We start from the raw sequence: 23,840 nt of genomic DNA, 5'->3' as shown, positions 1-23,840 counted from the left end.
TAAGAACCATTCAGGTTGTCTGTTTCATCTTGGTTGAGTTTTAATGGTTTGTGGCTTTTAAGAAATCGTTCCATTTCTTCTGAGTTGTTGAATTCATGAACTTAAAGGTGCTGGTGGTACTCTCATACTTAGGGTCCGCAGGGTCTGTAGTGATATTCCTGGTTTCGTTCCTGATATGGGGGATTGGTGTCTGCTCTCTTTTTATCCTTGTCAGCCTTGCTAGAGCTTTATCAATTTTATTGATTATTTTGAAGAAGCAACTTTTTGTTTCATTGATTTTCTTTATGTTGTTCCTGTTTTTGAGTTTCATTCACCAACTCTGGAGCACATATTTTAATATTTGCAGCCAAGCATGGAAGAGTAATTCTAAGGGTGGAGCAGGGAAAGATTAGGGAGGCTTCTGTGCAGGCCTGCCCATTCAAGAAGAGGGAGGTGAGCTGCAGACCTTATTTCCTGGTCAGAAAGAGAAAGTGCTGGGAACAAGGCACACTTCATCTTTGTGGCAACCTAGACCATGACAGACTGTCTTGCCATCGATTGTCTGTCCCCACACAGCTGTGTAAGCTTGGCAAGAACAAGACTGGGAGAAAGATGGGCTGCTAGGTACCTGAAGGAACAAGATTACTGGGTTATGTTCACAGGTGCTCACCCCATGTTTTCCCTTCCAGTTTGGCTTCAGAATTGAGATGGAGCAGCCCTTTGTAAGCTTGGAAATGCCAGATGAACAAGTCCAGCTACAGTCTAGTAGCCCAAGATTGGGTCACTAGGGCACAAGATCCTGTTGGCCAAGAATGTGATTTTAAGTCAATATTCTTAAGCTAATGATCACAATAAAGGAAGTTGTGTTGTGATAATAAAACCTTCACCCAGACAACATCTGAGCTTGTGCTGCCCATAAATTCTTGCTCCATCCAGGCAGGGTAGGTGGAGGTGAGCTGGAGTGAATCATAAAGCCATCAGCAGATTCTCAGCCTGTTGGAATGTGTTGGTAATGAGCTTTGGAAATTGCTTATCTCAGGTTTTATTCACCCTTCTGAGCAATGTAATTTTGAGGTTGGATTTCTTTTTTTCATGCCCTGAGCCGCAGGAATTCAGTTCTTGGTTTCTTGTCAGGCAGGCATAGTTTATGGGATCTGGGTCTAATTCCTTTTATGAAGAATTGTTTCAGTTAATAAAATGTATCTCTGAGATCATATAGTAAAATTAACTGAGGAAATCTTTTGTGATAGACTCATTTAGGTGTTTCTGTTGAATATGAGACTGTAACACAGGAATTAGGAGTCTTAGCACAGGGAACCCCCAAGGATCATCTACTCATCAGTAACTTTAGTTTGTATAGTGTTTACAAAGCACTTTCCTTTATATTTTTCATGATTTACAGGTCATCCCATCTTAAGATCTCATCCCATCTTAATGAGAGGTACATTGTTATTTTTTGCCCTTACCTTTTTTTTTTTAATTTTTATTTATTTATGATAGTCACAGAGAGAGAGAGAGAGAGAGGGGAGGGGGGCAGAGACACAGGCAGAGGGAGAAGCAGGCTCCATGCACCGGGAGCCCGACGTGGGATTCGATCCTGGGTCTCCAGGATCGCGCCCTGGGCCAAAGGCAGGCGCCAAACCGCTGCGCCACCCAGGGATCCCCTGCCCTTACCTATTAAGACACTGGCTCAAGAGGTTAAGTGGTTTGATTCACATTCTGCAGTCTGCTGGGGATTCAAACCTGTGCCACTTCCGTGCTTCAGCATCTGCACCTGTGAGTGGAGGTGACGATGGACTATTTCTCATTGGGATGTGATGAGGATTAGTGGGGTTACATATGTAAAGGGCTTAGAACATGCCTGGCATATGATAATGGTTTAGTGCATGTTACAGACTGTGGTGCTGTAATGGTGCCCATGTTTTTTGAGTTCCTGAAGCCCGTGTAGTTTTTTTAATGCAACAGCTGCCACCAGTGTATTAGCTCTGAGCTGAAATGCTCACATCCTGGCTAAGCATGTGAGACTCCTAGAAGGCATGGGGGGGCCTCACCTGGGAGCTCGTTACCAACACAGCACCTGAGGGCCCATTTCAGACCTGCAGAACCACACTCTGCATTTTAATAAGCTCTGCAGGACATTCATATGCTCCTTGAAGCAAGCTGGAGAAGCCCTGGCTCTGTCCCCAGTGAGACACTGATCAAAGACTTGATGTGTTGTAGTTCATCTGTTTTAAGGTAAACTTTATGGTTTTGGTTTTTTGTTGTTTTTACATTTTAACATCTTATTTTTATGGGCAGCATGTTTCTTCCTTAGTAGAACATTCAGTAGTCATTTAACTTTTGATCCAGTCTTAATTTCAGTGAGATATAATATATTCTACTGCCTGTTTGTCTTTTCTCCTTCCATGTTCTTCTGTCTCTGTATGTCCTTTGTTTCTGACTCTCTTTATCTGACTTAGGCTCATAATAGATAAACATGCAGCTCTAACCGGCTTCTGCTTAGTGGAGAGATTTCCACCTGGTCACTTTATAAGCCGTGATTTCCAGTCCTAGTTTTGTGACACTGAATACCTCTGGTTGTCCCAAAAGTGATATGAAAATCAACTTTAAAAGAGGATTTAACTCACTTTCAATTAAAACACAAGCACATTAGAACAAAAGAATGCTAGTTGTAACTGCTCAGGAGAGGTGAGTCATTTTTTCCAAATCAAAGCTGGCCTTCTACGTGTCCCACAGGACTGATTTGGGGATAGATGCCCAGACGGCATCTTCCTTGTCATGCTGGCCACACACTTTTCATCAGCCACCCTCATCTAGCCTTTAGATTTCCGAGTAGGGATGCAAATTGTGGCCAGGTTTTCCTCTTATTAGTCATGGGCCTGTGTGAACAGAAGTGGGTCCCTCCAGGGGTGACAGCCGGAAATGAGCAGGCTTCTTGTACTTGCAAATGAGGTGCACCTGTGTGGCGTGCGCTGGGTCTTATTTTGTTGGCTAGATGAATGAGCAACCTGCTTCCGCATGGATTGCTACACTTAAATTAGAATGTACTGCAAGCTCTTTCACGGAATGGGAGGTGACACAAAGGAGAACTGATGGGGTGAATGTATTTTAGGGGCAAAGATCTGAAATTGTAAGTTCACTACTTTAAGTATCTCTTATGCTTCTCTCCCATGCGCTGTGACTCTGTGGAGGCGGGCGGTCATTTGATTTCTTCTTTCCTTTTATGAACCAGTATTAATATAAACCAGGTCCGGTTCTCCAAGTTCATGTTAATCCTCAGGAAGTTTGCTCCCCACATATTCAGCATTCTGAGAAGGAAGCCATGTCGGACCATCAGCTGCCTTTGTGGCCCACAGTTTTCTGACAGGCTGGGGAGACCCAGCATTTCACTGATGGCTTTTTTCCATAAATGTCCCCCTGAGTATGTACCTGTGGCCAAGTAGGTATGCTCCTGCCAATCATTCAGCCTTCTCTCTGGAAGAAAAACAGTACAAGGCAGGGCAGGGAGGCTACAGAGAAAAAAACAGAGCCAGGTCAGGCTAAGCCACTTGTTTTGCTGGCTTTGGGATCAGGGAAGAGGCAATAGTGGTCTTGTGTCTCTAGAGGCTAGACAAGAGGAAGCATGTTCAAAGCAGTCGCTTGCAGGTAATTGGAAGGCAGGGTCATATTAGAGGCTTTTCTTTGCAGGGAAGGTGTTGGAAACACTGTAGAATGCTCCGGGCTATGGCTAATCTGGAATGTATCCAGTAGGAAAAAGTTGAGGCTTGATTGAGCAAATGGTTCAGACATTGGTGACACCTGTTTGTATATGTGGCAAGAAGAGCCAAGCAGGAGGGCGAGTCGTATAAAGGGAAGTTAAAGAAGCCAAGGAAGACCCAAGCTCCTGCCCTCCACACCATACCCTCAACTGTATGATTTTCTACATTTTATGTGTTTTAAAATTTAAAAGTTTAGGTTTTTTTTTTTTAATTAAAGAGGTAATGTGTTTGACTGAACCTCCCTCGTGGTTGAAAAGAACCAGCCTATAGCAGCCCTACTCCCTGAACTCCGGGATCTGGGAGTTTCCTTACCTGCTCTGAGCCTCACATCCTTCCAGAAGCGATACTATCTCTGTTTCTTCTTTTCTTTTTTAAAGATTTTATTTATTTGACACAGAGAGAGTACATAAGTACAAGGGGGGGTGGCAGCAGAAGGAGAAGGAGAAGCAAGGAGCCCAATGTGGGGCTTGGTTTCAGGACCCCGGGATCATGACCTGAGCTGAAGCTGGATGCTCCACCCACTGAGCCCTCCAGGAGCTCCAATTCTATCTGCTTGTTTCATTCCTGGCTTGGGCTTCCCTTTGGGGACCAGCCTTGGGCAGGTCTCCTGGCCTCACATAGGAAAGTATGTTTCCTCTCACTTCCTCTCCTGCCCTGTGTCCTCCCATGGCCTCGCCTGCCTTGTGCTTTTTCCTTCTGTGTTCATCTACTCAGTGTCAGGTGCTGCATGCACGGAGTCCACCAGCCTCCCATCCCCAGCGTGCCCAATTCTGTGCATTTCTTTTTTCTTTCTCATCAAGGCAAAATTCACCCAGCAAAGCTTTTTCTTAAGACATTTTTTTCTGTCATTTCTGCATTATTTATTCTATCTCCTGAAAATACAGCCCAGACATCGGTATTGATGAGGCCAGCGGGGTACCATGTCCCACCTCTCCAGCACCTGAAGCATGCTCACCTTTCCACCCTATTCACACGCCCTGGGTCCGTTGTCTCTGTGCCCACCTGGCCTCTGCCTTTCTTGCCTCCCAAAGCATGGGGCAGCCTGTCTGTGGCAGCAAGTGTATCACCTGGGGACATTAAAGAGGTCTCTTGACTTTTTTACCCTATGAAGTTTTCCCAAAGGCTGTCATGGATCTGTCATGACTGTCATTTTCCTTGGCTCCATCCTATCTCTCAGTACAACAGCTCAGTGGGCACCTGGGAGTGCAGGACCTGCCTGGGAGTGCAGGATCTTTGGAGCCGACGTGTCACCTTCGCCAGGACCTTCCTCTAAATTAGTTGCAACCTGCTTTCACATTGGCTTAAAGTCCAGAGAGCTCCCTATTGATGGCCTTCTGTTCAGAGGTAGTAAGGGGAGGCGGTGCTTTTTTGGAAGCTCCAAAACCGTATTGGAACCCACAGTCAGGACTCAGCAAGTGTTATGTGTCCCATGCTGACCCCGAGAGAGGAGGAAGTTAAGTAGTCAGCTATCTGGTTGGAAGGACTCAATGCATGTACAACTTGAGGTGTGTTCCAGTGCTGTGATAAGCCGCTGGGATGCGGGGCTACAGGCAGGCGGCTTTAGGCAGAAACAGCGCCTGGCACGTTCGCGTAGCTCTTCCTGCGCCACACTAGTGCCGAGTCCCGTGCCCTGTGCAGGGAGTCTGGTCCGGCTCCACTCTCCCAAGCTCCTGTCTGATCTGATGGGCACCGTAGACTCTGCCGTGATGCACACTGAAGCTTCTCTCCAGAGAAGTCCAGGGAAGATGTAAGTCGCTGAAGAAACTAGAATTCTCTTCCCTCTGAAAACTGTTTTTGCTGGCTGGGAATCATTCATAGTCCTGATAGTCTATAAAGAGTAGGCAATTTTTATGATAGGATTTACTATTTTATGGGAGGTTACCTTCTGAGTAGCCACATTGGCCAGCACCAGAGCCCCCCTGAAAGGACAGCTGATTTATCATTGTAGACCCCTCTGGACTTATTAACAGATAGACATAATGAAAAGATCAACCATATATTCAAATTTTTAAAAACCTGTTTGGCATGCCTGGATTACTTTAACGGTGTTTAAAGTCAAGACTTCAATGCTAGTATTCTAACAACCCTTAAAACTAAATGAAAATGCTCTTATGCTAACTCCTGACCACCTATCATCACCAGTATAAATCATGATCTATCAATCAGTATCAATGATGGATTTCAGCTCCTCCCATGTGAGCTGGAAAGTTAACAGGCAGTGGGCAGTGGTCCCCTGAAATAGAGGAGGGAAAGGGAGAAGGGGGAATATAACGGGGGGCCCCAAGAGAAAAGGCAGGGAAGAGAGGCTGCCAGTGACAACCAAAACTGCAGCCTCCTGTGCCTTCTGGGAGGGCAGGAGGCCGGCCGTGATCTGGAGACACAGGGGCAGAAAACTCTGCTGGAATTACAAAGGAGAGGTAGGCAGAGATGGGGCTGTGCTGTGCTTCTGGTTTTGGAGGGAGTGCTTGTACTCCTGGGTGCAAACCTCTTTGTGAAAACTTTGTCCCCAGAGGACCTCCCGCTAAGGCACTGCTCCCTTGCTGACAGCAGTACAGTGATATTTGCACAGAAGGGTGTATTCCTTCTACTGTGTTTGTTTGTAGGTCAAGACTTCCCCTTATCTTTCAGACTCCAGAATACCATTATTTTTCTCCCTGAAAACATTGTTCTAAGCACTGCACAGTAAGAGAAAAACACACTGGGGAGTTATTACCACCTGGGGCCGACAGAGCTCTGGAGCATACCTTGTAGTGGAGTCTTTCCCCTCTTTCCCTTTCCTAGTTTTGATTTGTTTCCATTTAAACAGTTTAATTTGAAGAATAATCAAAGGGGAAAAAAATACCACCTATATTTCCCCTACCCTGGAACAGTCAACTGCTTTTATTTTATTGTGTTCTTATCTTGTCTTTATTAAGAATACTTTCCTCGAGGGGCCCCTGGGCATCTCAGTTGAGCGTCCGACACTTGATTTCAGTCCAGGTCATGATCTCAGGGTCCTGGTTCTAGCTCTGTGCTCAACATGGAGCCTGCTTAGGACTCTCCCTCCCCCTCTCCCCACTGTCCACTCATGCACAGATGTGCTCTCTCAAATAAATAATTTTTTAAAGGACTATTCCATTTTTAATGGTTTAATGATATTTCTTTTAGTTGATCTTTTAAAAAAAATCTAATCCCTCCCCTATTATAAGTTGTTTTAAGGTAGTTCCAAGTTTTCTGGCACTATAATGCCACAGTGAACATCCTTGCTGGGATAGTCTCTTCTCCTGGGGACTTTTCATAGAATAATTGCTGACGGTGTGGGATTTCCCTGTCAGAGAGGAGCAATGTGTCTGCCACCTGCTAGATGTAGCAAAGATGCCTTCAGAGGGTTTGGCCCGCATCTCTTGCCATCAGTGGTGCTCGTGGGCTTGCCTCCCCCACCTGCCCAGGACAGTCCACCTTGTCCCTCTCATCTCTTTTTCCCCTGGGCGCCCTCTCAGCAGCCTCTAGACAATGGGTGTTTTGTGAATCAGTGTCCTCTTGCATCAGCCAAATTTGGTGTTCAATCAGCTCTTCCACAAGTTAGCAAAATTTGCTTGAGTCATTCTGCAGGAATGTTTATGCCTTGCTTCCAAGAAAACTTGCAGGTTTTGGCAAGAAGCCGGGCCTGACCACAAGCCTTTGAGTAATAGTGGAGCCTCACTTAGTAGTCTTTTCTTTCTTACGTATTAAAATCTTGCATTTGCCTCACCTCCCTGGAAGCTTGACTGGGGGTGGTTGGTGCAGGTCTTTTTCCCTCTTGCTCTGGAGTCAGTTTCAAGTTGCATGGAGGAGAAGTAATGCTTGTCAAAGAGTATAGAAAACAAAACTATAGGGGCACCTGGGTGGTTCAGTGGTTGAACATCTGCCTTCAGCTCAGGTCATGATCCCAGGGTCTTGAGATTGAGTCCCGCATTGGGCTCCCTGCGAGGAGCCTGCTTCTCTCTCTGTTTCTGCCTCTCTCTCTGTGTCTCTCATGAATAAATAAAATCTTAAAAAGAAAACCTATATAATACATAAATGGAAGGAACTAACTCATGATTCTAGTTTGTTTTTCACGAGAAAAACCGTGAAACATCCTGGTGGTTCTTAATTTCCACTTCAAAGCCTGTAACTATATTACTTTCTCTACCATTCATCAGGACTCCAGAATTGGATGTTTCTGAAAAAGAGAGTCTAGAACCCCTCACTCATACTTGAGTTATTCTACCTCAGTGGTTATCTCATGTAGCTCATGCTGAAACATCTTTGCAGGGGAGGGAGCTCACTGAAGTTTAACTTTGTTCCATCCTTGCTCTAATTAGAGGTTGGTGGGCTCTCTTTCTGTAATCCCTGCTCCTTGACCTCTCACTGGAGTGATATTAAAACAAGACCAATGGCCCCTTCATGCCCTCGTTTGTTGCATTTCATTATTTGACATTTTCCTAAGATAAAACTGTTTCTGGCTCCCATTTTTCAGTTGAGACAGTTGATTGAAGGCCAAACAGCTCTGGCTGAGGAGGTGTGGAAGGGCTCCTGCATGACCTAATGCAAATTCCTAGTGGCACCATCAGGGTCCCTGGTGGTGATGATGGCAGCCAAATTAAAGCAATATTTGCATAAGAAAAACCTGAAAATTCAGAGTGTTGTGAAAAATAGAGCAACACAAAATAGAGGAAGATCAAAAGCTGGGGATTAGTAAAAAGAAGTGGATAAGGAAGATGGCATGAAGAGAAATGGGGAAAGTAAATGAAAATGAAAGCATGCAAAAAATACATGAATTGAATCAGAAAATTGAATTTGAGAATGCAATGATTAGGAAGAAGGAAAAATAATTCTGTGTCACTGGTAATCTGTAGGGGCAATAGTCCCAGGAGATTCATTCATCAATACTGCACCCCTAAACTAGGCCAGATCCCCCTCCCCATTCCATGTTCCAAACACCAGGTCAGCCTTTTGCTTATTGTTGGCCATTCCATGGGTCTTTTCTGTCCTACAAATAAAGGGCTAGGCCCAAGATACCTGCAGGGGAGGACCATGCTCTAGACTTCTACTCTATCCACTGTGAGGCTCATGCTGGCTTGGCCAGAGTGCCCTGATATTCAGTCAAACATAGCCTAGATGTTGCTGATATCAAAAGATATTTGATAAATGTGATTACTTTAACATCTATAATCAGTTGAATTTAAGTATAGGAGATTATTCTCAATCCCCTGGTCAGGCTTCATCCAATTAATTGAAAGGCCTATTAAGAATAGAACTGAGGTTCCCACCATCAGCTCCTGCTCCAAAATTCAGACTTGTCAGTGCTCTCAATCATATAGGCCAAATTCCTGAAGTAAATTTCTTCATGTATATATAACACACTAGTTCTCTCTCTCTGGTAGGAGATGCATTCCCAAATCTTTAATTATACTAAAAGTTTGTGTAGTAGGGGTTTGAGTACTTTATTAACTGCCTTGCATTTTGTCTTTACTCATAGATGGCAGTCTTGCCACCACCACCACCAGTCCCCACCTCATGATGGCCATGCATTCCCAGCAGACAAGACACAGAGCGTGTGTACGGGCATGAGTGTGTGCTGGTTGCTTGTGAAAAGTCTTAGGTTTTAGCTTAAGGGAAGTAGAGGAAAGAAGGTTTCAATAAAGGGGATTCCTTACCACTCAGGATGGCCTCTCCTTGCTGAGTGATTTTTCAGGACATGATGCAAACCAGGTTTTAAACTAACAGTGATCTAGTGTTCATTGCTCTGTATGAGTTTTTGGAATCTTTTTAACCACTTGGGGCTTTTCTTTATACGTGTGACTTGAGAATTTTACCACAAAATGAAAGAAGTACTTATATTTCTACTGATAAATATTCATTGAACCACAGACATGCTGGAGCAGGTAGGGTTTCAGTCTTCAAACAAGCATGTAGTGTAGGATCTGTTTCCAAGGAATTGATGATCAGATCAATGTGTTTAACTCAAGTGCCTGTTTCTGCTCTTTTGCCACTTGTGATTATCAATTATATTATTGATAATAGCATCGAGGCCGCAGATGTCACCAAGGATCTGGGTAGAGTGGAGCTTGACAGCAAATTTGAGCAGCCTGAGCTGCAGAATTATCCAAAACATGAACTTTTGCTCCAGTACTGAGTGCGGTGAGGGTAAACTCAAAACCTGGCTTGGTGAGCATCTCCGCTGGATTACTACTTACGACCGTTTCTTTTCTCTGCCTTTACATCTGGGTAAAAACGAGAATCTACTTCAGAAAATCCAAATAGGGCAGGAAGGAGGAGTTAGGAAGTAAAGATATTAAAACTTTACCCTCTTCTCATTTGTTCAGTTAATTGAATAGTAACTGACAAAACATAGATGGTCATTTTGGAGAACATTTGGGAATTGGAGGAAAATGTGGCTCCTTCCCCATGTGGTGACATAGTGGGGAGAATCCTTCTAAGGTTTTATTTAGTTAGGGTCACTATTAGCTCTCATAGATCAAAAATTACTGATCTTGGGTGGCTCACCTTTGGTGTATTTTTTTAAAAGATTTGTGTTTATTTATTCATGAAAGACACAGAGAGAAGGCAGAGACATAGGCAGAGGGAGAAGCAGGCTCCTCGTAGGGAGCCCAGTGTGGGACTCGATCCTGGAATTCAGGGATCACGCCCTGAACTGAAGGCAGACGCTCAACTGCTCAGCCACCCAGGCATCCCACCTCTGGGGTATTTTGAAATCCTTCAAAGTCAGCTCTAAACATACCAAACACAATTATGGAAGAAGAGAGCCAAGAAAAATAGCATGGTAAGTGTAGGATGACTTCCATATTTGTATCCTTTACAGTTTGAGCACTGTGTGGAGACTTCAGGCTGTTTGGGATGTTGACCAGGAACCTGAGGGAGGACAAGGGCAAGGGAACGTCTGCAGAGTCCCTGCCTGGCTGTCTTTCAAGACATTCCAGAACTCACAGGGTTCAGGAATGCCACAGCAAGTGCCTTTAGGCAGCCTGGGGAGAGGACCAGAAGCCACCCTTCCGGCCCTAAGAGCGTGATGAGGAGGGAGAAGGAGGCAGGAATGCCTGACAATTGGTTTCTTGCTAGTACTGGACATTACCATGGATCTTGTGTTTGAGTAAACTGGATAAATTAATTTACTCTCCTTAGCAGTCAAAATGAGTGTAGGGTGGGATGACTTAGAACAAATAGGAAACCTAGTGATGCATTATGATAGCCAAGCAGACTAACAGAACTTTGCAAGTGCTATACCATCAGGTTTTGGAGGGTTGTAGAGTGATGGGTGCTCACTTACAGTGCTGGAGGCAGTGAGCATGGATGGGTACAGCCATTCTGGAGAGCACCTAGCATTATCCAGTAAAGTTGGACCATGAGTGCCCCAGGACAGCAGTTCTCTTCCTGGATGTGCACCCCACAAGCCAGGAATAAGAACATTACCAAATATGCATGAACAGTAGGATGGATAAGTAAACTATGATTTTATACATCAACAAGGGTGGACAGACTACAGCTACACACAACACAAATGAACCTTAAAAGCATAAAGATGAATGAAAGAAGCAAGTCACAAAAGAATGAATGGTGTGAATCCATTTTGAAGAAGATGAAAATAGGCAAAAAGCGAACCGTGGTTTAAGAATGTCAACATAGATGGCAGATCTTAGAAGTAGAGAAATGGTTGTAACAAAAGCCTGGATGTTTGCCTCTGGGGAGGAGGGAGGAGGATGCGACTGGAAGGACAGACCTGGTGGTGTTGGTGGGTAGGGGGCGGGGTGCGTTTTCTCTCTCTCTCTCTTTTTTTTTTTTTTTTTTTTGCGCTTTCTCAATCTCTAGACCACTTAGGTACTATTGTGTGCATCTTTGTTGATCTCACACACACAAAGATGGATAGAAAGTGGTTCTTTCAAAGTTTCCCAGTCATGTCAAAATGGTACTAGCCCTTCATGGGTGACTCTGTCTTCTTGGTTGTTTGGCTCCACCCCCTTTCTGGTCCTCCACCCCAGCATCACTGAGGTGGTCCCAACATCCCATGGACCTGAGGCACTGGCATGTCTTCCCTCAGCAGCTGATGCAGGTGATTGAGGTAGAGGGTACAAATTCCCTTCTTCTCTGGACCTTGTGAGTAGCTTGGAAGTCTGGAAAGCCGAGATGTCACAGCAGTCCCAGAGATGGAGGAGGAGGCGTAGAGGAGGAGGGACAGCGGACAGCAGGGGGAGCTCTAGCATCCAGTTCCTGAGCCCAGAGAGCTTATCCTAGACCTCCCTGGGCTGCCTGGAGGGCAAACTGGCTTTCCCTGTTGGCCACAGGGCCTGGTAAAGCCCTCTGATGAAAGCTTTCCTCTGCCACATAGACATCCTCTCCAGTAGGACGATGGATAGCCCTTTCAAGGAAAGGTAAAGGATTTGCTCTGTAAGAGGCCGAGTAGGGTGGGCCACTCATCCGAGCCTCTTCATGGGGGCCAAGTGGAGGCACCATGTGTGGATGTGTCCCTGGGGGTAGGGGCAGGTATGAGATTTCCACAGCAAAGCATTTCATCCTCTGCCCAGGGACTCTAGTCACTGGGGGGCTGCCAAGGAAAGAGGTGCCAGCCAGTGCAGCTGCTCTTGGTAGTCTCTTAGAGAAGGTAGACTTGGCCTAGCTGTCAGGCAGATCTCTTTTCTAACTGTGCTCTGTTTGTGGAAGAAACCACTCAGGAAATAAGAACTGGAGACTTAACAGTAATTCCAGCAGTGTGACCAGTGAAGACTTAGGGGAAAACCTGATGGTTTCCCTATGTCTGCCTTCCTGAGAGCTGAAGTACCCAAGGTGAACATATCTTTAGACATCGAGGAACCGGCAGTGGAGTACCAGGTCACGCAAATATGTGCTAACTCATTCCTCCTCGTTCCAGCATCAGTGTGAGGTGGAGGCTGTATAAAGAACAAACCAAGTAACACAGAGGGCCAATTTGACATCTAACCTGAATGCGTAACAACTTGCCTTTTGCTTTGCAATTCACATTTGCAGAAGATTCCAGGGCCCCACCTTGCAAACAACACACAGTTCTAAGCTGCATTTCATCAAAGAATGTCATTTTTACAAACTCATTAAAAGCTGGACAAGGCTGGGCTTGCAGGCAGGCAGGCCTGGCCGTGGTCTTAGCATCCAGATCTCAGGCAAATACATAGAAAGTCCTTCTTGCAGTTTTTCACCAACACCCGGTTCTTACTTCTTCCCCTTCCCATCCTCCTCTACCCTTGCCCTCTCCAAAGCTGTGAGTGATACACAGCTTATAAAGTAGAGAAGGGAAGACAGTGGGGGTAGGCACAATAAGGCGGCAGGTGGATTACAGCTATGGAGAAAGTGAGTTGGTATTTGACCATGTCACAAAATATTCTCTTTTCAGGATCTGTTTATATGTTATAGTTTTGTCATGAAAAGTCTGATGAAAATTCTATTACAGCACTTTGGAGGGTATCTTGGGACCAAACTCTAAAGAGATTAGGTTGAAATGAAGGCAAGAGAATTGTCTTTCCAGAGGACTCATCTGTATGCTGCCCCATTTTCTCCATTCAGGAAGGAATAGTTTCTCCGAGTGACCTTGACCTTGTCATGTCAGATGGCCTGGGCATGCGGTATGCATTCATCGGACCCTTAGAAACTATGCATCTCAATGCCGAAGGTAGGCTTTGCTTCCATAGGGGCGAAGATGGGAATTTTGTGCTGTTGAGTGTTCTTATAGGGTTTGTAAACAGTTAAGTTTTGCCTTAAAAAAAAACCAAAACAAAAAAAAAACACAAAACTGAATAGAAACAGGATCATATGAAAGAGACAGTGCCGGCCCTGGTAACCCACAGATAAGGGCTGGGGCAGATTGCTGTGTCCTGAGATGACAAGCCACATGGAATCCTGGAACCTCAGGACTCTGTGTAGTAGAGAGCACTCAGGTGGGGGTGAAAAGAAAGACAAATGAAGGTGTTATCATAGAGACTTTGCCACATGGCATCCACCCTGACAGAAGATAAAGTTGTGTTTTCCTGAGAAAGATGATTCACTTATTTACAGAGGCAAGACAGACAGTGAAGTGACCACCTGTGCTGTACATATCTTCTGCCTAAATATGAACAGCTTCTCTGTGTGACTTGCTGAGCTGTACATTCCCCTCCAGAAGGCTGGGAAGCCAGAAGGGTGGTGGTCTGTAGAGGAGGGACAATTCAGGGCAGCAGTTCAGGCCAGGTCTGTCATTTACCCTGGAAGCCTACTTCAAAGGGCTTGAGGAGGTAGGTACGAGCCCACGATCTAGTGACTCTAACAGAAAGATAAGTTGAGAAAGGTGAGAAGCTTCCAAGAATGAACTTGTCCGTCACATTTTAAACAATTCAAAAACAAGGCACCTTTTGAAAAGCAAGCACTAAAACCTACCCCAAACTGAGATTTTTAAGAGCTATGAATGATGTCACCTAAATGTCATTACTACTTATAATTTCAACATTGAGAGTTATGAGTAACTTCTATTACCTTTTTGCTTTTCTGTGTTGTCGTAACTTTCTACAATTATTGCCATATTATCTTAATAATTATTAACTTATAAAACATGTAGAAAGAGAATAGGAATATTGTTTTCAGCTCCACGGTCCACGTTGAACCAAAGTGTTGAGAAATTGGAGCTTATCCTGAAGAAGGTGACCAGAGAAGAGAGAGAGAGAGAGAGAGAGAGTGAGTGTGTGTGTGTGTGTGTGTGTGTGTGCACGCGCACATGCACGTGCGCCTGTCTGTCCATGTCTTTTTTTTTTTTTTTTTGTCCATGTCTTTTGTGGGGGTGGAACCAGATTGAAAGAGTGGATGTGTTAGGCAGACAGGTTTGGGTTCAGTACACCGCAGGAAGTTTCTAATAACTGGAGCTGAATTTGAGGGGGAGGGCCATGCTACAAGTGGATGAATATTCAGAGCCGCTGAGGGCTGGTTGCCCACCAGTCAGGATGTTTAGATATGGAGCAGAGATACGGAGTAGAGATACCTGTAATGAAGTGGGAAGTTGGAATAAGTGACCTCTGGGAGTCTGAGTGAGATTTTATAATTCCACAATGTTTTGGTAATAGTTTAATTTTTGCCACAGTAGTTAATGAAATAGAATTTCTGATGAATAAGTCAAGGCAGTTTTTAGCAGTCGTCTTCTTGCAGGTACATGTATGGTGGCTTGAGTGGATTGGTCATGTGTGTAATGCAGATGATGTGGTTCAGTAACTGACTTGACTCTTCCTCAAAACTGCGCATAGCCAAGAGGCACTGGAGGAATAGAGGACTAGCAGGAGCATATCACTTCTGTGGTGGGACAATGATCGAATACAGGAAGATAATGTAAAGACAGAGGCCCTCAAAAAAGTGGAACAGGAGTTTTGAAGTATCATTAAAATAAAGTATTGGAGAATTTCAAATGCTTTTTTAGCCAGTACCTTAAAAGTGGCAAACCTATTCAACATTTGACATATATAGAGACCTTGTTCGATAACCACCATGTTTTTCTCTTTTTCCAATTTTTTTTCTTCAGAAAAATGAGATAATTCAGGTATCATGAGACATCAATAGGGAGACAACTGAGAGCAGCTTTGACTCTCAAACAAATAGAAACAGAAGCCAATGAAACCAGAAACTCAAGAGCCAAATAGTGCGGCAGACAGGAAGGAGGCCTGTAATAATTTTTCAAACAAAGTAAATATGATAACACCTAATTGGCTTAATATGATAATGGCGGATGGATGTAGTTTTCAACTTCAGAGCATTCCAGAGACTAGAATAAGACTATTATAAGATGTGGCTTGAGCCAGTGGAAATGTTCATTATTCTTCATGGTGCCATCCAGAATATCTCAAGATTGCAGGGGAAGAATTCTTTTTTTCTGAAGTTGTTTTCATAAAGTCAGTGTCTCAGGTTAAGGCTGGTTATTAGTCTTAAAGCTACAGTTTACCTGCAAGTGGTCAAAATATTTTAGGATTTGTTTTTAATCTCATAAAATGGCACCTGAAAAATGAGAGGCCAGCATGCTTACTTTGCCTTTTCAAAGGCAACCCCCCCCCCCCAGGACAAGCTCTCAGAATGGGGGATCTGGTTGGCGGAGCCAGTCAGCCTGGGTCCCTCCCTGCCTTCCAAGCTAACCAGCTTTGTGCAGGTGAGTTCCCCCACCAGTAAAATGGGGATGGCAACAAGGGTGCCATGAGAATTAAACCAGATGGATTTAAACCAGATGAGAATTAAACCAAATCGATGGCTGGCACAGGTGAAGTCCCTTGAACAGTGTTATATTCATACAGAGTGTGGTCTTATTTTCTTAATTCACTTAGAGTTTTTTAACTCTCCCCAGAAGAAAAATGGAATGATTAAACATTAGGACATTTTTGCAACAGAATGGCAATATCTCCAGACTTTAACTATTTGGTTTGTTTCTTTGCTCAGCTTTTAGACTATTAGTTCATCAGGAAACTGCTCCGTTTTATACCTGGCAGCTCTTTGGACACCTCCTGGATTTACCTCTACCTAGGGAATGATGGTCTCGGAATCTGACAGCCTCTGGAAATCACCTCCAGTGGAAGTCAATTTTTACCATCCTGCCTCATAAAATTTCCTCCTGTGTGTAGATGCTTCTCTCTCTCTTTTTTCTAATCAATATGCCTACTTGGTGGGTTTGGCTCATTTACATGGAGCTGTTCTTTTCAGTGAAACGGGTGAGCTGCTAGAGTGGGGACTTTGAAGAGTTAAGGGGACCCAGGTAGGTTTCTCTCTCCAACTGCCTCCCTGACATCAGGTGAGGTCTCACTCACACAGGTGGGAATTAGGTAATGCTGCTCTGTGCTTTGGGGCCTCTTTGATCTTCCTCAATACGTTCTGTGAAACTCTGTCTCTTAAAAGCAGGTGAACTCAGTAGATGTGGGTTCATAGGCTATGTGAAAACTAGACTCCTCTGGTGTGGGTAGCGGTAGTTAGGGCTCTCCAAGAAACTGAACACCCAGAGCATGTCACGGCGCTGTTTCCACACGTAGCAGCGGGGCTACGTGCCTGCTGCACACATGCAAACAGAGGAAGGCTCTCTGCCTATTCACCCACCATGGTTATGCTGAAGGTTCAGGAAAGCACACCATCTTGCCTTTGAGGGCTCACCACGAAAGACTTCCAAGTTAGAAAATAGCATGATAAACTAAGTCTAATTTCATGAGAATCCATTCTTTTATCCATTTTTCCTCATTCCATAGAAACATCTCTTAAGAAATTCGATTCAAAAGTCTTCTAAAAAGCTAAGCTCTAGTGAGTTTGGGGGGCAGGGGGCAAGAAAGTATAGAAGAAAAAAATTAGAAGTAAAGACCAAATTTCGTAGTAATATAAGGGAAAGACAGACTAGCAGGATAAAAGGTGGTTTCTTTTCCTTGACATTTCCAGTGAAACTGGTGTTGTGTAATAATTGCCACTCAATCCTTTCACAGTGTGGAGAAGCCAAAATTATTATTGGAAATAAAGTAGAATCCTCCTTTTAATAGTTCTCTGATGGAAGAGGAAATGTTACAAATAACAGTAACTGATAAATGTACTGGAACTCTGTAAACAGTGGGACACGGCACAGATCTTGACTGTAAGTCCCCACAAACTTGTATTTTGGGCATGTGGGAGAGCCCTCCTAAGGGAGCCAGGCTCCTCTACAGGGGAAGCTCGAGGGTCTGCACACACCTACTCTATTGGGTCCTTAGCCTCACCACAAACAACGGGGCCATTTATCCCAAGAACCTGAGTGCGTGTTATAGAAAGTGTTATGTTAGAGTGAAATTATAATTGGTTTCCCAAACAGGTGGGAGAAGTTATGAGTTGTACTGTAAGGATTTTAACCACATTGTATTCTATTTTGAAGAAATATAATGCTCTTTAAAACAGCTGATTTTATAAAAGGCAGCAGGGAAAAAAGTTATAGAAAGCCCTGAGGATATTAAAACTGACTTCACAGGGACAGTGAAAGGTGAACACGTCGTATTCAGAAGACGGAAAATAATCCAGGAGTGAAATGTGGTGTGTGAATTGAATCCTGTGGTTTATTGCTAGTCACGTAGGCGCGGGAGGTGCGGTTGGTTCCTGAGAGGGGATCCGTGGAGCTTCTGCTGGCAGCACAAGCGAGGAATGCACAGCTACAGTGATTCTTCCTGTTTTCTTCTCATTTCACATCTTTATAATTTACCCAATTCTTGTGTCTCTGCTCCCCCAAAAGGAATAAACCATATTTGTGTCTAGATTTTATCACCTTTCCTTCAAATAAACAAATGGATACCGCGAAGTAAATATTTAATTTCCAAAAGGAAACAAATGTATAGGTTGTTTTCTGTGTTCCAGAAATGCTAAGCCCTTCAGGGTACTAGCCAGTGCTGGAACAGGGAGCATTTCCAAATTCTGAGTTTGCAAGTTACACTTGAGACAGAACTTTTTTTTTTTTTAAACTCCTTATGTTAAAAAGAGTATCCACCACTTAATGGTAGGTGCTAACGTCAGAAAAGTTGGTAAGTTTGAAATGTTTACCCTTCAAAAACGGTTTCTCTTCTAAGAGGGAATTGGATATAATTTTAGCACACTGGAAGAGAAAGAAAACCACTTGAGCCAAATAAAATTAACATCAAGTGATTTTTTTAGGCTTTCATATCAGTGTAGGTCCACCAAAACTAAACTCCAAAAAGGCCGTTTTTTGGTTTTTGGTTTTTTTAAAAAGGATATCCCTTGCTGGTCATTTTTATTTTGAGTTAATCATACAGTTTTTGTGGAATAGGTGAGAGCCAAACTCTGGGATCTCTGTAAATTCTACGGTTTCATTTGTTCCCTGGTTATCTTTTTAGCCTGACTGACCGACTGCTGAGTCTTTCTGGTCTTGAAAAATGTTGGAAATGGGCCAAAGGCAGAGCAGTGAGAGGCTCAGCCCCCATCCTCAGGGGGCCCAAGACTTGGGCTGCTGCCTCCACGTACCTGGGTCCAGCTGCCCATCTGACTCATGCCTAAGTGCACGCCCGCACTGGCCCAGCCTCAGCTGCCTCTTGGGGCTGGGGCGGGGGACAAGTGCCGGAGGAGCTCCGCTGTCTGCTGGGCAGAGCGGGCCAGGGCAAGCCTGCCCCGGGTGGGGGACGAGGCAGCCTGGCTGGTGTTCCTCTTGGTGCACCTCTAGTTCTAACAGAAGTATGAGCTTCGGCCTCATGTAGTCTGCCTGCTTCTGAGTTACCATGCTTCTCCCTACCTTGCCCCTCAGCATAAGCCTCTTCTTCATGTTTCACATCACAATCCCAGGGCCCTATTTTAGGATCCAAGACACTGGCTTCCCCAGGGCCCTGAAGCTGCAGAAGCACAGCAGAGCGGCATAGCCAGGGATAGGCCATTTGCACCGGGGACCTTATAGACACATTATCAAAGGAGATATTTTTGATGAAAATAGGACGTAATGTGATACTAAACAGTGCAGGAACATGGGCCAACCTGACAGAGGCCCCAGGTCCCATCATTTTTTAAGGATTTTAGGATTTGAGAGGAAGATTAAATGGTAGCACTGGTGAGGGTCCTCATGCCCCAGCACCAGCTGACCAAGGTAGACGCTCCCCTGGCCTTCTTCAGCCACAGGAGGAAAAGAATGTCATTAATCTGACCTAGGGTGAGACCCTCTAGATGGATGTCTTAGTTTGGAGTTATGTAGCATTCTTGCTGATATTGTGGATATGTGTTTTCATATGATTTCAGGTATGTTAAACTACTGTGACAGATACAGGGAAGGCATGAAACGTGTCCTGAAGACTTTTGGGCCCATTCCAGACTTTTCCAGGGCTACCACTGAAAAAGTTAACCAGGTATGTAGACTCATTGTAGAGGATTGTGCTAGCTGAGCTGAAGCACTGGGTCACTGGTGAGGTTTTATTTGCAGCCAGAGTCTTTGCCCTTGACTTTGATTATTCCTCACTCCTACCTTTGCCTGTCCACAGTTCCATTGTGGTCATAGCAGACCCAAGAGCAGTATGACCAATGAACTGGGAGCTCACCTTGATTGTCTTAGAGGAGCTGTAGCCTTCTGTGAATTTGGAAAGTTAATGTTAATTGAGGGTATACTAAGCTTCTTTGGTCTTTGAAAGCAAAGTCACAGTTTGCATAAATAGGGACAGTTACTCTCCCGGTAAATTAATTTCTCTTCATGCTCTGGTTTTTTTTCTTTCCATTTCTTTCTTTTCCTTTTCTTTTTGTTTCATTTTGTTTCCTATTCCCAGGCCATGTGTGTGAATGTTCCCGATGACCCAGAGCACTTAGGCGCCAGAAGGCAGTGGAGGGACGAGTGTCTCCTGAGACTGGCCAAGTTGAAGAGGCAGATGCAGTCCCAGTAAAGCTTCCTGCTGAGCTCCCATCACTCGTTATTGGGAGTCCTCATTGGGAGAATCACAAGCACTTAATTGAACCTGGAGGCCAGGTGGTCTTCATGCAGATTCAATGGCAGGGCCACAGCGGTGGGGCTGAGGGGTCCTCTGATCACTCCCTGGCCTTGGGTGTCACAGCTGCACTGGATTCTGAGGGCTGTTGACTCCCTGCAACTTGGGCAAGCAAGAGAACAAATCATCTGAAGATTTATTTTCACCTTTTATTTTTAGTGATTCCATACAGCGGCATTTTATAGCCAATGATTATGGTTTCAAGTTTATTTTAATCTGTAGCAAAGTTTTGTAATGATTTTCTAATCTCTGAGTACTCTGTGGCCCTGCATTATGGGGCACCTACCTTCATTTTGCTAATGCTTATTCTGAATAAAAGTTTTTCCTTGCATAAAGATATTCTTTTTCTTCTGGTCTTTCTGAGAAAGACAGTGTTTTATTCTGATGATTGACATATTTCAGAGTGACCATGATGAGTGATTAAGCAAAAACTTTGTTCTAGGTCCTTTGTCAGCCATTCAGTAAAAATCCACCAGTTTGGGCCAGTATTTCCCAAAGTGGATTCCACAGTGAGTGCCTGAGGGCTCGATGGTAAGATGTGTTTGGGAAACTCCTCTGACTGCCCCACTCTTGTCTATAGGATATTAAAGACTCCAAAGTTCTACAGTAAATACACCTGTTTAACCCAACACCATATTATCTTCTTTGACATGGAGTCTTGTCCCAGCACTAGTTCCTCAAATACTCTAGCAAATAGCAGTACGAGTACCCCCACCCCCAGTAAGGCCAGCACATCACAATAACTTTGATCACAGGAGGCCACTACAGGGCTCCCTGACAGCTCCCAGCCCAGTGACACTCCAGCCTTTCAATTTCAGGTGACAAGCTTCCCAACTTCACCCAGTAGGGAGAAACCTTTGCAAAGCTATGGTGGTGTTAGAACCAGTGTCCCCAGTTAGGAACTGTGTGGAAGTTGTTATCCTGGCCCAGTGGCACATACACTCATCTATCACATTCATCAATGCTACAACATTTTTTGAGCAGCTGTGATGCACAAGACATCAAGCACGTAGTCTCTGCCTTTTAGAAGTTTACCATAAGACAAAGTATTAGAATAAAATAGGGTAGTGCCCCAGAGGATCAAATACATGGGAGATCATAACTAACTGCCCCTAGGTGTGCCCTACAAGGTCTCACAGGAGACAGCCTTTGAGGCGAATCTTGAGTAACAGGTAAGAGTCAGCAAGCCCTCCTGGCAGAAGGAGCAGAGTAGAGAAGGGTGCTGGGTGCCCAGAGAAGGTGGGGTGCTTCCCTGCAGCCTAAAAGAGAGCCTTGTGGAGGGTTGCTGGGGGCCAGACACAAGTGGTGAAGAGAACTGGGCTCATACTAATGTGTAGACCTCACCTAAAACATTGGAGGGCCTAAACAGTCTGTAGGGTGTGAGTGGCCTGTCATTGGGATTTCAGAAAGTCCTTCCTGACAACAGAAGGGACTAAGCAGGAGGTGGAGGCTGTTGTCCAGGTGGGGCTGATCAGGGAGTGAATTTGGAAAGTATCCAGGGGGTGGCACTGACAGTCACCAGTGATGACCTGAGAAAGGTGACACCAGAGCTTCCTAAATCGTCAGCTCTGGCAACTACATGGATATTGATGCCATTTTATAAAATAAGGAAATTAGGAAGAAAGGGCAGGAAATCTGAATGTCCCAGGTATTAAACTTTACTGAAAAAGAGAATGTAGCAAGACATGAAGGCAGTTTTCAGCCATGAAAATGCTCCTTCTCATCATCTGATCAAGTTTTGGATGTTCCTTAAACTTTGATGACTCAATCTATCGTATTGTGACTTACTGGTATTGTTTCACCAAGCAAGTCAAGCTCTTGCTTCTCCCTATAGCTTCTAACCAGAAGCTCCTTTCCCTTCAACATACTCCACCCTCTTGTCTTCCCAAAATTGCCTCACTATTCTCAGGGCCTGCCTGATTCCTACCGTGATGGGCCCATGGAGGCTGCCATAGTCTCTGGACCCAGGTTTGAAGTCCCTGATAAGATGACCTTGCTGGGTGGACGTGGGATGTTGGTGGATGTCATACATGGCCTGCTGGTTTCACAGCATCAATGAACCATGGAAATCCCAGAAAAAGTGGCCAAGGGAGGCTATCCAGCCTGATGCCACAGGCTAGTATGTATGAGGGAGCAAGGCAGGAGCATCTTGGTGTCCCTTATGGTGACATGGACGTAGAAGACAGAAATGGGGGCGGTTCGGGACATGCTCATATATGTGTTTGAATTTTATTTTCCCATTTGTGCTGTTCTGAGATATGTGCAGCAGAGGCATACTCAGGCTCCGTCTGTGGCTGTCACGGTGCACAATGAGGAAGGGTCAACACAAGTGATCGGCTGCAACACTGATGAGAGAGCCAATGTGTTCATTCACATCTGAGGGCTGAAGAAATTACAATTTTCAATCTTGAGAGCAGCCGAGAGTGTGTTTGTGGTCTGGAAGAAAGGCAAGATGTAGCCCTGGAAACGAGACAGAGCTAGGAAGTGGTCCAAAAGGGAACCAAAGGAGGACCAGGTCCGAGAGCACAATCTCCTGCACAAGCCAAGCCGTCAGGTCTCTCAGAGGTATACTGGAAAACTTAAACACGAGCAGCTTCTGCTTTTTGCTTTGCTGTCCCTGGGGGCTGGCTTTCAAGGTGCTTACTTGATTTGGTGACTTTAGCAAGTGTATATAATTCATGTGCCAGTTTTCCCATGACCTCTTTCTGGTGCAGCCATCCCAGCCGAGACACCACATACATTCAGTCACCACCCATGGTGACAGTTTCTCAGGCCTTGCTTTTCACAACCCTGACAGAGCTCTGGCCAGGTATTCTGCAGAGTATCTCTAGTCTGGGTTTGTCTAGTGTTTTGCTCATGGTTAGACCAGGATTGGCTTTTGGAAAGAATACCCCAGAGGTGAAGCATTCTTCTTGTCACATCCTGTCAGGGGTACATGATAGCTGCGTGACATCACTGGGGATGTTAGCCTTCACTGAGTGTGTTTGCCAGGTTTCTCCACTGTGAGTTACCTTTAGAAAATAAATTAATTGGAAGGACTAGCCTCAGCCGATATTTTTCTTCTGACTGGTTTCTGAGTCATTTTCTCAGAACTGCAAAGCTGTAGATCTCCACAGTGCAGCGCTCACACAGTTCCTTCCTTCCCACAGGCCCAGTATACGTCCGTGCACTCAAAGATCCAAATGATCTCCTTGTTCCTCATGTTTCAGGTTAGCAGCTTAGCACTCTTTCAGGGCTGGAGGAGGTGCTGGCTGCCAAAAGAACAAAGATCATATATTGTTCCCATGGAAGTCATAGAAAGATGTCAGAGACTGGGCTTAGCAGTGGAGTCTCTATGATTCATGTCTGGTTCTGGCTGAGTTTGAAGGTACAGAAACTATTTTGTTAGTGCTTGTGTAGTTGAGTTATAAGATGATTTTTCTCACGCTCATAAGACTCACAAGACCGAGGTAAAAACCAGAATGCCAGTTTTGTTCATTTTCAATTGCTTCATCTATCAAACAATTATTGAGCATCTACTGTGTGCTAGGTACTATTTCAAGAGCTGGAGATACACTGATAAATGAAACAGAAATACCACCCACTGGTATGGAGCGTATACTGTAGTTCCAGTGGGGAGAACAAACACAAACCAGTCAATAGGCAGATGATA

The 23,840-nt window shown here is 44.7% G+C and overlaps 1 protein-coding gene across 1 annotated transcript in view; it reads left to right on the top strand.

The window, feature by feature from the left end:
• CRYL1 (crystallin lambda 1) overlaps positions 1 to 20,523 on the top strand; it is a 138,319-nt gene extending 117,796 nt beyond the window's left edge. Inside the window, exons 6-8 of the mRNA XM_041765106.1 lie at positions 13,287 to 13,392; positions 19,455 to 19,561; positions 19,973 to 20,523. Coding sequence (XP_041621040.1) covers positions 13,287 to 13,392; positions 19,455 to 19,561; positions 19,973 to 20,086 — 327 coding nt within the window. The 3' untranslated portion in view covers positions 20,087 to 20,523. The remainder of the gene's footprint in view (positions 1 to 13,286; positions 13,393 to 19,454; positions 19,562 to 19,972) is intronic.
• Positions 20,524 to 23,840: the final 3,317 nt, after the last annotated feature.

This window comes from Vulpes lagopus, chromosome 8, assembly GCF_018345385.1.
Source record: "Vulpes lagopus strain Blue_001 chromosome 8, ASM1834538v1, whole genome shotgun sequence".
NCBI lineage: Eukaryota > Metazoa > Chordata > Mammalia > Carnivora > Canidae > Vulpes > Vulpes lagopus.
This window is presented reverse-complemented; position numbering and strand designations above follow the sequence as displayed.